General features: G+C 41.7%; 1 protein-coding gene across 5 annotated transcripts in view; it reads right to left on the bottom strand.

Annotated features, from left to right (window-relative positions):
• Window positions 1-423: 423 nt before the first annotated feature.
• Window positions 424-12,385, bottom strand: part of ehmt1b (euchromatic histone-lysine N-methyltransferase 1b) — a 28,281-nt gene continuing 16,319 nt past the window's right edge. For all 5 annotated transcript variants that reach the window (XM_051412550.1, XM_051412553.1, XM_051412551.1 and 2 more), the window contains exons 10-26: window positions 11,785-12,062; window positions 10,444-10,676; window positions 9,846-10,061; window positions 9,606-9,688; window positions 9,348-9,454; window positions 9,025-9,147; window positions 8,687-8,788; window positions 7,403-7,507; window positions 7,160-7,314; window positions 6,819-6,989; window positions 6,437-6,581; window positions 6,246-6,323; window positions 5,904-6,019; window positions 5,710-5,796; window positions 3,589-3,667; window positions 3,249-3,424; window positions 424-1,847 (exon numbers count right to left, since the gene is read on the bottom strand). In XM_051412550.1, coding sequence (XP_051268510.1) covers window positions 1,658-1,847; window positions 3,249-3,424; window positions 3,589-3,667; window positions 5,710-5,796; window positions 5,904-6,019; window positions 6,246-6,323; window positions 6,437-6,581; window positions 6,819-6,989; window positions 7,160-7,314; window positions 7,403-7,507; window positions 8,687-8,788; window positions 9,025-9,147; window positions 9,348-9,454; window positions 9,606-9,688; window positions 9,846-10,061; window positions 10,444-10,676; window positions 11,785-12,062 — 2,444 coding nt within the window. In that variant the 3' untranslated portion in view covers window positions 424-1,657. The remainder of the gene's footprint in view (window positions 1,848-3,248; window positions 3,425-3,588; window positions 3,668-5,709; window positions 5,797-5,903; window positions 6,020-6,245; window positions 6,324-6,436; window positions 6,582-6,818; window positions 6,990-7,159; window positions 7,315-7,402; window positions 7,508-8,686; window positions 8,789-9,024; window positions 9,148-9,347; window positions 9,455-9,605; window positions 9,689-9,845; window positions 10,062-10,443; window positions 10,677-11,784; window positions 12,063-12,385) is intronic.

The raw sequence follows: 12,385 nt of genomic DNA on the forward strand, positions 1-12,385 counted from the left end.
ATCAGTCTGAAATGAGCTCTCCAGCAGCTCTCTAAAATCCCAGCACAAATGAGAAGCGTTGAAAGTCTAAACTCATTAAAGCAAACAGAGTGTGGGAAGTGTCAGCAGCCCGGATGCCACAGCTGCTCAAATATTTCAGCGCCGGGCCCTGGGCCCGTCTGTCAAAACTGAGCTGCTGCTCGGGTCGTGCAGGGTCAAACTGACTCCGGGCTTCAGTTTTAAAATCTTTCAGTAATGTGTTTGTGGTTGACAAGATAAGGAGCTAAAAAGCAATCTCTCCCATGACCTGAAGAAAATCTGCAAAATAACAGAGCTGGAGAAAGAGGCAATGTAATATTTCAATTCTGCATGTTTAGGTAACATTGTAGCAAACAGCCGTGCCTCCCATGAGACACTGCAACAAGTGAAGCATATCAGAATAAATGCATTAGTAGTAAATTTATTGAAAAAGATACAACCAATTAGATGGATGGTTCACGGTCCAGAAATATGTAACAGAACGTTATGGAAGTGCATTTTTGTAACCTTTTTTTTTCTTTTATACCTTTCAAGACTTTGCACAACAGTCACTGCTTTACTAACAACATTTAAAAAGACGGGTTGGCTTCTGTCGGCAAAATCATGAAACAAAATTAAAAACATCCCAACTACAGTAACTACGATTAGAAAACTGGAGTTAAAATTAAAACATAAAAAACTTAAAACGTTCTCTTATTTTACAAACTATGTTCACTTCTGTAATAAAAAGGAAAACAAAAGTAAAAACCTTTGTCAGCACCATTTTCTTGTTTGTTTTTTTTAACTCAATTTTAATCAATTCTTCAACAACTGTGGCAAAATATCTGACACTTATCCCCTTAAACATGCTTAATAAAAAGATCATTCAATTTATTCAGACTAGAAACACCTCATTTGAGGAATGGTACAGCATCTTTGCATCAGACAATCTATACTCACTCGAGTAGCAAATAAAAAAAAACTAATTCTTTGTCTTTCACATCATTTCAGTTAATTCATCAATTCACAAACTATGGTGGCAAATGTTGGACATGTCTCTTCAAACACGGCAACATAGATGAAGTGACACAAAGAAGTGGCAACATAATTCAATATTTATCAGCTAATTTTGCTGGAATGGTTGATGATAAATGACCGCAAAGGTCAAACAAGTTAGACCCAGCTGTATGCTGAGGCTGTCTTTGCAAAGGACAACAATGCCCCTAATCCCCAACCCCAAAATTCCTTGATCATGACTCTTTAAGAAAAGCCATTTGACATTTTCAACCAATCTTAAAAAAGACAAAGAAGACAAAATGCACAGTTCTCCCTCCCAGTAAAGTTATGTATGAAATGTAAAGACTGTCCCTGTGACGTTTGCTGTGCGTGATGTAACTTCCTCCTGCTGTTCATGTTACACAAGGTGGAATAAAGGAGCAGTGAGTTCTTCCAGGATTTGATTGTGCATCTGGTTCTGTGTGACAATGTTTTACGGGTTTTCACGAAGGTCGATAGTGCGTGGTTTTAATCAGAAGTGGAGATATAGTACAAGTTCACTGATAAAAGTTAAAAGTTCAAGGAGGATGGAGAGGGGCGTCCCTGTGTGTCTGTCAGTTGTGTGTACATGTAGCGAAGCTTTAGTGTGAGGAGGTTTTTTTTTTTACGAAGGACTGGAAGGACTGTTTGAAGAGCTGGTGTCAGGTGACGCGCTGGGCTGCTGCTGGTCCTCCGGCGTGCTGTCCGCCTGCAGCGACGCCATGGCTGCCGACGAGTACTTGCACTTGGAAGAGCCGCATTCGCAGCTGAACAGCTTGCTTTTGACTTCCCAGAAGTGATCGCCGTAGTTAAATCTGAGAGAGGATGATAAAGCAAATGATTATAGAAAAGTACTGTTATTCAATGGAAACCTGACTTAATCTACACCCAGAGTGGAAAAAGAATAAACCTTTCTTGACTTAAAGTTTAGTAGTTATACAGATTCTATAGAACATCCCTTAAAAGTTCCAGTGTGTAACATTTAGGAGGCGCTATTGGCAGAATGGAATGTAATACTGTCATTCGTGTATAATCATCTGAATCTAAGAGTCGTTTTTATCTGCAGTCCTCTTCTAAGGAGTTTGCCAAACTTCTACAGTAGCCCAGAAGGGACAAATGCTGGCCCTAGATAGGGCCCTTCACGTTTTGTTTCCCTTTGGTGCTCAGTATGCTGAGCGGTATTCAGTCATTTGCAATCTGCAACCTTACCACTAGATGCCACTAAATCCGACACATTTCCACATTAAAATATCTATAAACACTAAACCTATGTTGTACTTACACTATCTCAAATGTTTCCAACAATGTTCAAACCCAGATATCTTTCATTTTGTTCAGGTAACCGTGCGTTTTACTGGTCACCTGTCAATGGCGTCATATCCTCTTTAGCCACAAGTCTGCATTGTAGTTGTCTGTCAGAAGCTGTCATACATTTACTTTTTATCCGGCTTTAGGCAACATTTTTGGATCTTGGTCGATTTTAACTTTATATTTTAACCGAATGAAGAATTTTAGTCATTGGACGTTTGGAAGTTGCTAGAGAAACAAGCGGAGTTAACATTAGCAGCTTAGCTGGCTGGCCCTCTGGGACAGTTTTAAAACACTGGGTCTGTTTGTTTTTTGAGAGGAGGAGACCTCTGTGGATAATTCAGAAACCTGAACGATGAACACTCAAGGAATCATAACCGCAATGACGGTAACTGTGGTAAAGACAACAACTCCCATCACCCCACGCTATTTCACAACGTCATCAAACTTAATCTTTTGTTATTGTTTTGATGTGAGAGACCCCCCCAGCGGCAGAAATTACATTGTGTTTTGTTCAAAGAAGCCTTGGCCACTTTATCAATTAGAGAAGTAAGAAATTACATCTAACATGTACGTTCTTAAATTACTGAAAAATGTTTTGTATTTAGTTTGATCTTGGCTTATTTTTCTTTTTTTCAATTATTATTCTTTGAGAATTATAACAAACAAATGCATTGAACAACTGAAATACTTCAGTCATGTTGCATCTTGTTAAACTTAACTGAACGGTCGAAATTGTGATTCATCATCATTATGGACATTATGGAGTTTACCTTATACATCATATTAGGATACACATCAGCCAATAAGTATGTAAGGTAAAAACAAATTCCACTTTTCTCAAATATCATGAGTGATACTCAAAATACCGATATCTGGTGAACATGACTAACAGGAAAAAGTCTTACCCAAGCTCCTCTCCAGCCGTGATGTTTTCACTGGCAAAGAAGGCAATGTGTGGGAAACGAAGGTCCTGGTGCGTCGTGAACACTCGACAGGCAAACAAGTTGGGCTCGCACATGTGATTGAGGAAGCGGCTGATGTTTCCATAGAAACGGGCATCGATGCAGTACAGGTCTTGTGGCTGGGAGGGAAGATAAATGAAAGACTCAAACTACGAAAATGAGCTTTAGGTGCACAGCTGAGAGGAGAATGATTTTTTTTATTCACACCTGCATCCATTTTAGTCCATTTAATAATAATTATAATAGTAATAATGCGTTTTTCAAAATGTTGTTTTTGCTTTACCTTATCATCCAGGCTGAACAGGTAAGCATCATTCTGCCTCATCTCTGCTTCTGCTTCGGAGATGATCTCACCTACGTACCTGTTCAGAGGCAGACGAGCAGTCAGTAGCTGCTGTTTACAACATGAGTTCCCAAACGTGGAATTATTAAAAAGGTTTTATTCAGGAAGATTCAGATTTATTCAGGTTCTGAGATACTGAGCTTCAACGATTTAATATCCCTGCTGGTAAACCTTTATTCAACAGGAACAACAAGATCATGAGCTCATTGTCTAGTCTAACTTTCCTTGCTAAAAAAGGTATTTTACTATCAAATTCAGTTTATGAAACCATTGATTTATAAATCAAGATTAATAATGCTGTTTTGATGTACATGTGTCCTCTGGATCTTTTCAACAAGCAAGCAGCAGTGAGAAATATTAGCATGTGTACGTTGTCACTACTGTTGATCCTTACACAGAATTACATTTCTCTGTAATAACTCAGTTTGCTTCAGATCTTGACTGGCAACACATCAGCACAGACCAGCTACACAAACAAACAAACAAAATAAAGAAAACACAATAGCACACAAACCAACAGCGTGTTAAACACTAGAGACTGGTAAACACACATCCCTCACATGGCTTCTCCGAGCTGAAGCCTTTGCAGTGTAAAGTGTGCCACACCAAGAGTGTAATTATAAGAAAAATATCATTTTAAATGTCTTCAAGGTGTATTTAAATGATGCAGTTAAAAAGCGTATGGGTTGGAGTTAAATTTAATTCCATATTTTTCTCATTGTAGATTCCATGAAGAAATAAAAACCGACAATGAATGAAGTATTGTCTGCATCGCCAATGTCTGCCGTGTATTCTTCCTCTGTACCATAGAGCTCACAAGAGATCAAAAACACATCAGGAAGCCACAGTTGGGTGACATGTTCCTTCCCACTGAGAGACAGACCAACACTGCTGGCTTTGGACTTTCATAGGATGCACTGACAATTAGAAAACAGAGTAACACAAGCCTTATTGTATGATGTGCAGATTGTAAAGCCCTTTGAGGCAAATTTGTGATATTGGGCTATGCAAACTGATTTATTTGACTGTATTGTTAATGCCAACACAGGCACGTTAAAGCTGCAATAGGCCATACTTTTTCATTATCATTTTGATTGAAAAGACTAATTTTCACTATTGCAATTGAAGGGGTTCCTTTACGAAAACCTTTAGCATTTTAAAAATTGGACTCGGTCTGAATCAAACAACCAATCAGGATTAGCTGACACACACCTATCATAACTAGTGTCCTGGTCCCTCCCTCTCTCTCTGCTAGGCTCCATGGTGCGCACGCTGAAGTTGTGTCAAGAGCTATGGCAACTTTCCAATACCTCCTTTTCCTACAACGGCGTATAGTACAAAACAAACCAAAAGCACGAAGAGCTTGGTGAGGAAGAGAGAGAAAAGCCTGAAATAAACTCGGAACGATACGAGGCAGCAAAGAGAGAGTTTTGCATTGTATATGTTCAAATTGCCTACGGCAGCTTTAAGATAAGAATGAGGTCCAGCACACAGTCTGGAGCTCTCAGTGACACTTTTAGATGAGGAGTTTTTTTTGTGTCGGCAAACACATTTTTGAAAAGTCACACAGAGCCTGAAATGTTATAAGGGGAAAAAAAGGAAGCTGTCAGAAACAGTCACAATACATCGGCAGTATAGTGACTGGCACATCAGCAAAACTCCTCAGTGACATCAACAGGACTTCTGAACAGGACAGAGCACAACGGATCTCCCTCTCTCTATCCCTCTCTCTCTCTCCCCCTCTGTCTCCCCCTCTGTCTCCCCCTCTGTCTCCCCCTCTGTCTCCCCCTCTGTCTCTCCCCCTCTGTCTCTCCCCCTCTGTCTCTCCCCCTCTGTCTCTCCCCCTCTCGTCTGGCAGGAGACACGGACGCTGCATATGTGAGAGTAGCAGGTTTATCAAATTGGCGGAAAGATTACTAAATAAATTACATAAACGTTTAAAAGAAACTGACAGATCGACAAGCTGTGGCTGCAATATATTGTGGTCTTTTGCTACAAACAAATATCCACCAACAAACACACAGTGAAGGGTAAATATGAATATTTGTAAATGGGACTTACTCGCATATAAAGGTGCCCTGTGGTATGTCTTCTAGCGCGCGGACACCCCAGCCTTTCTTACTGGTCCTGAAGAGCTGGAGCCTGGTCCTGGAGGATCCACAACATCTTTAACAAAACTGCCACCTCACAAACTTCATTGTGTATAGTTACAAGATGAATGATGATGCATAAACATTAAGATGAATTCTGAATACCTGAGTCCGTTTTGCACTACGCGGTTCTTACATGTCCTCCAACAGGAACACGCATGGTTACACTCAAAGATGAGAGGAGGCTCCTCACGGCAGAACTCAGGCAGGAGGCGGCCGCCCTAAGCATGACCAAAAATATATAAATATGAATATGAATATCCTTTATTGGTGTCAAGACTGCATGATTTAATATTGTTATACACTACACGGTATGTGGACACAATACTCACGGACTGTTGTGGTTCGGGGACCCTGGAGTGTCAACATACTTTTGGATATATCTTGCTAAAAGAAGAAGAAAGAAGAAGAACAGAAGGCCTGTCCATGCAGACATCTCATCCTTACCTTGTCATACCAGCAGCGCAGACTGAGTTGTCCACACATGCAGATACTTGTTGAACAATCTTCCTTACAAACACAGTACTGTGAAGAGAGAGAGAGAGAGAGAAAGTAATGATTGGTCACTTGACATTGCTAAGCACACAAAAATCTTTTTGTTTCCTTTAAAATACCTGATGCAATGCTTTCCAACTCACCTGTAAGTGTGTTATGTTCCTGTCGATGTTCATGGGGGAGGTGACACAGTTTTCTGGGATGTATTTGTAGCCGTCTGGATAAGGTTCACTGTCGACAGAGTTGACACAGGGGATGGGAACCTTCTCCTGCCCCAGAGCTATGTCACTGTACACAGATTGAGAACAAACTGGTTAGGGGCTGTCAAAGTGTTCACAGTCAATGCACAAGTTCTGGAAAAAAAAAATATATATACACTGGGGTCAAAACAAGTCATCTGATAAGACTCACAGCCTGGCCTTCCTGGACAGCATTTTATCTTTCCGTGTGCCCACCCCAACACAGCCCATTGTATTTTCTTTAACACTGCTATTTTGAAGAGGCGAAGCACAGTATGATTTCAACCTGTGAAGGATTTTCTGCTCTGCTCGAGCGAGCCTCATGCTCTTGGTGTCCCTCTCCCTCCTGTTGGCCTGCAGTGCCGCCCAGGCCTTTGAGTTGTGGCTGCAGCAGTCTGGAGGAGTTTCTCCCTCGCGGTTCTTTAGAAACACATCTGCTCCTCGAGACAGGAAAAGCCTGAGGAGAACACATTTTGCTGATCGTCAACAACAAGCCACTTCTGAACAACTTTTTAAATGGCTCTTTTGAATCAATCCTCTTGTTTTTAAACTACAGCTCAAAGAGCAAGCTATTTAATGGAGTCCAAGAGTGAGCTTTTTCCCCCCTCTTGGGAGGCAGTAACTCACGAGACACAGTCCATGCGATTCTCCCGAGCAGCGATGTGTAGAGGAGAGTCTCCATGGATGTTGACGGCCTGAAGATCACAGCGGGCGTCGAGTAGCAGCTCAGCGATGTCGACACTTCCCGAGAACGCCGCCCAGTGAAGGCAGATGTTCTCCTCCTAGAAAACAAAACATAAAGCAACAATTGTGTATTTGATTCTTTTGTACAGTATTTTATACACAAAGCGAACAGACTCGTGGGCCGACCTTGTCCCTGATGCTGACGTCAGCTCCTTTGGACAGAAGCAGCTTCACCTGGTCCACATGCTTGTACTCCGTCGCCCAGATCATGGCTGTCCAACCGCCATCATCCTGAGGGAAAACATTAGTTTCAAATTGCATCATAAAAAGAACAACAAACTGATGAAAAAAAAAAAACACACATCCTAAATGGCAACTATATTCAAACATGGAGCAGCACTGTTACACATTTGATGCAAAGGTTCATCCGAGGAGAGACTGTGGTTACATCACAGCTGTCATATTGGCTATCTTCTTGCAGCAAGGTCAGAAATTTCAAACAAAGACACATCAGACGCATTGTAGTCCCACAGCTCTCTATATCTGATTCACTGGCATCAAAAAGCATTTGAAAGAAGCATCCAAACTCATTGTACAACTTTAGAAAGTCATTAAGTGCTTCAAAAAGAGCCACTCTTCAATCAAATCAATTTATCTTTGTCTGTTCCATCTGTGCTCTGAGCCTAGAGTTTGATAGTGTAAGGTAAACTGAACATCTGAATTAACCAGAATGTTAACCTGAGTGAAACTGTCTCCTGGTAGAGTTTATTTCAACAATTAGCGACTTTGAGAAGACTGGTTCAACTAGAGATGTCCCGATCCAATCTCAAAGGTTGGTATCAGGGCCAATCAAAGCATTCTTTAACTGATCGGTGTCTGCTATTTATGCCAGCAGTCACACAGGGGTTCTCACTCAGACAGTGCACAGACAGCGCTGCGGTGGAGAGCCGACGACAGAAAGCCAATAAGAATATTGATGTAATCTTAAAACGAATGAAAATAAACCCAGTTAACTCAGGTAACATGGGCAAAGGCTGCAGAGAAGAAATAAACACTGAAGAAACTCAAACTCGAAAAAAGCATTTTCCCCTAAATGTGAAATAGTGCAATACCAACACAGACACGCGAGAGTTAAGTGACCCTTTCATTCAATCAGCTGCTGTTATGAGCTCCACAGTCAAATGTCAAGAAGTAATTATTACTTAACAATCAGCGGTCTGTTTTCAACTACCTAAACAGACATGTGCAGCTGTGTATGGTCAGGCAGCCAGGCATGTGATCAGCTAGAGGAGAAAGTGACTGGGCATCATATTGGCATCAAATGCTACTGAGAAAAACTGAAATTTACAATAAACTAAATAAAACCCACAGACACAATAACTAATGTAAAAGCTCAACAGTACAATCTCTTTACATCTGAAATCATTGAGAGGATCAAAAAGGCTGAAAGGAAACTGAAAGTGTACCAACCTGACAGTTTATGTTGATCAGTCCTGTGGACAGAAGGTGCTCAACAATCTTGTAATGGCCAGACTTTGCCGCTAGGTGGAGACACGTGAACCCTTCAACATCCTGAGAACAGCAAAGAAGCCAATTCTTGTCAGTTTCAACTACAGATACACTTCCAAATATATTTATGCATGTGATGAAATAATCTGCCAGTTCTGGAGGCCAAGAATCTTTGCCAAAAACCTGTTTTATTTGGACATAAAGAATACACGTGGTCAAATTACATTCTGATTTAACTCATCATGGTAGCCTGCTGATGAAAGCCTGCGATACCTTGGAGGGAGTAGATGCAAGTTTACCCTGTGCGTGGCGCTGGCTCCAGCTCTCAGCAGGTACAGGACAGTCTCCATGTGGTTGTTCTCACAGGCCTCCATCAGTGGCGTCCGCTGATCTTCATCACACATGTCCAAGTTCGCACCGGCCTGAAGACACAGTCAGTGTCAAAGTCTGCCATTTAACAACTCAGATAGATTGACAAAGTCCCTAAGTGTCCAATTTAAAGAATAACAGTTGGACATTTATCATTATAAAACATGAACTGAAGGGTGTAAAGCAACCTTTTTCATTATCACAGGATAAACTACAGCGCAGGACTGAAAGATGATCACTAAAAGAGTCTCACTTGTACGAGCATGTGGCAGATGTCTTTGTGTCCTCCCTCAGCTGCAGCGTGCAGCGGGGTGCGTTTGTTCTGAGATTCCATCTTAAAGTTTGGGTCGATACCGTCCACTGCAATGTAAATGCAGAAGGAAAAGATTTAATAAAAAAAAAAAAAACATTTGGATAGAAATAAAAGTCAGATCCAAAAGAAGCACAAGAGGAAAAATGGGAACAGAAGAGTTTTTATGAAGAACAGGACTGATAGGAGGGTTAAACATACCCAACACAAGCAAGACCTTCTTGAGTTCTCCTTGTTTGGCTGAGAGGTAAAGTTGTTTGGGGTGAAAACGTAGCTTCTTGGGCCTGATCAACACACACACACACACACACACACACACACACACACACACACACACACACACACACACACACACACACACAAGAGTGGGTGTTTTAGTTTGTATCAAAGGTTTCTGGTCATTCAGATCAATTAAGATGACCCTCTGGTGGTAGAACTTACTTCTCTGTGTCGAGAGCTACCAGGATGCTCTCTAGAGTCTCTCTAGGTGGTCCTTGAGGGGTTGTAGGTGGCTCCATTGTTCCCGTCCCGGCCTGCAGTATTGCAGTCCTAGATGACCCCGGAACAGCGGTTGGGTCAAGTCCATGTCCGGAACGAATGGAAAGCGAGCTGTCGGCCCTGCCACTGACTTCAGCCCCCATAGCCAGTCGAGAAGAGCTGGGAAACAAAAGGAACCAATGAGTTTTCTTTTGAGATTATTATTTTTTTAAATATTTTTGGGGGGTTTTCTTGCCTATAATTTATAGTGACAGCTGTAGAGTGACAGGAAAGGGGGAGAGAGAGTGGGGATGACACGTAGCAAAGGGCCACAGGTGGAAGTCGAACCCATGGCCGCTGCAGCAAGGACCAGCTCCACAAGGTGAGCTATCCAGGTGTCCCTGGAGAGCATTATTTTATGCTTTTAAACAACAACTAGCACAAAGCTTCTTCAAAAAGGAGGACATCCGTGTAAAAACTACTCCCATGAACATTATACAATCCATCGATAATAATGCCAGGTAACTTCCTTCCTGTTCTGACACCACAGTCGGTAGTTTACCTGCCAGTGGTGGTGTCCGCTCGGCCCTCGGGGACCCCAGGCGTGGCAGGCCCATGTGCGAACGCGGGGGGCACGGTGGAGGTGGTGTCGGCCTTGGCGATTGTGACCTCCTTAGCCTTGCTGGCCTCCTCTCCACAGTGGGGACAGAAGCTTTGACCTTTCAGAACCGAGGCACAAGCACGATGGAAACGGTGAGAGATGCTGACGTCCGGTTGGCACTCCATGAAGGTCCCCTGCACAACGGAAAACAACAAGTCTTCAAAAGCAAAAAAGGATAGTGCTCTCTGACAAGAAACCACATTAGGGTGAAAGGTCAAGTGAAAGCATGAAAGCAGTACATGTGCTACAATAGTCAGATTTTTTTAATGTGTTATGTTAGGTTATTCATTTTATTATCAAATAATTTGCTGATTACATTGTAATAAATTGTTAAGTCTATACAATGTAAGAAAACAGTGGAAAAGGTGTAATGCTTGCAATGTTAAAAAATCCAAATGTTATTTTTTTTTTTTTTTCACCATATAAAATGAGAAAAGGGCAAATCCTCAAACTTGAGATGCTAGAACCAGAGGACATGCAGTAATGTCAGTTATAGTGAGACATACTTAAGGAAGTCCTTTCGAGGCTGGTTGCATCGCATACTTCCACCAGATACTGCACACCAGGAAATGGCTGCTCATGCTGGTCGGCACTGACATGTAAATAATTATTTTACCACCCACATTTTGGCTACCCTTTGTCTTTTTAAAGCGAAACAAAAGCAATTTTTTTTTCTTTTTTTTTTACATTTTGCTTTCAATGTATAGTTCACAGCAGAAAGCAGCGTGACACATGGATGGAAAAGAGATTAAATGTTAGATTATTATTAGATATTAGATTAGATTGCTATACATATATGTATATGTTAATTAAGTATACTGTCTTGGTATTCCCTCTTAGAATTGTCACTTATTGCCTTAAATTGCTTCTATGTTGTTTCTTTAAATAATTTTATTATCTTTATTTCCTGGCTCAGACACAAGGTTTTAATCCTGTTTGGCTCAGTTTGATTATTCTCCATGAACCTTCCACAGAGGTTAAGTGACAGAGACATTTGTCAGCATGAATTTTAGTGGAAAGAGAACAAACTGAGCTGCGGTAGTTGAATAGATCTTTCACTTTTCATTTGGTTTCAGTTTAGTGCAACTTCCTCATTCCACCCCAGTCATGTACATGTACACAACCAACAGAGTGTTCAAATGTAGAACAATGTATTGTACAGATGCATCCACATATACTCCAGTGAGACCTGATCAAGCTGCAGCTGAAGGCCTGAAATTCATGCACTGACTGTGTACTCACAGCCCTGCAGAAGAAGCCGCAGCCGGGGCAACACTGGTGCTTCACCATGCCGTTGCGGTGGTCCTCGCACAGAACCAGCAGCTGAACCGAGTTGGAGGGACGCATCATTTCATGCTTCAGTATGGCACCCTGGCAGCGGGTCAGCTGTCCATCGACGCTCTCGGTAGCCATGCACTTCCTGTCTGCCAGGATAAGAATCTCTCGACTCTTGGGTGTTTCCATACGGCAGCTGCAGAGCGGAAGCTCCTGAGCCTCCTCAATGGCCGACCCTGAAGTGTCTGCAAAGAGAAAAAGTCCAACTTATTTACCCCAATATTAGATTAAATTTGTTTCAGTTAAATCAGCAGAAGGACTCAATGCTCCAAATCATAGGTTGGATGGAAAATGTGGCAGTGGACCTCTCTGAAGGATATGCAGCTTTTTCAGTTGATACCATCCCCTCAAAACTACAAGACAGCGACAAGTAGACAGGCTGTGCATTGTTTTTCATTTTTGAGCTGATTTTGATCACCAAATGACTCTTATCTCTTATCTTAAGGGATGTAAACATGTATCTCTACAAACACTGAAAAAACACAAAATTTGTTGGGGAAAAAAAAAA

This window comes from Dicentrarchus labrax, unplaced genomic scaffold (assembly GCF_905237075.1).
Source record: "Dicentrarchus labrax unplaced genomic scaffold, dlabrax2021, whole genome shotgun sequence".
Lineage (NCBI taxonomy): Eukaryota > Metazoa > Chordata > Actinopteri > Moronidae > Dicentrarchus > Dicentrarchus labrax.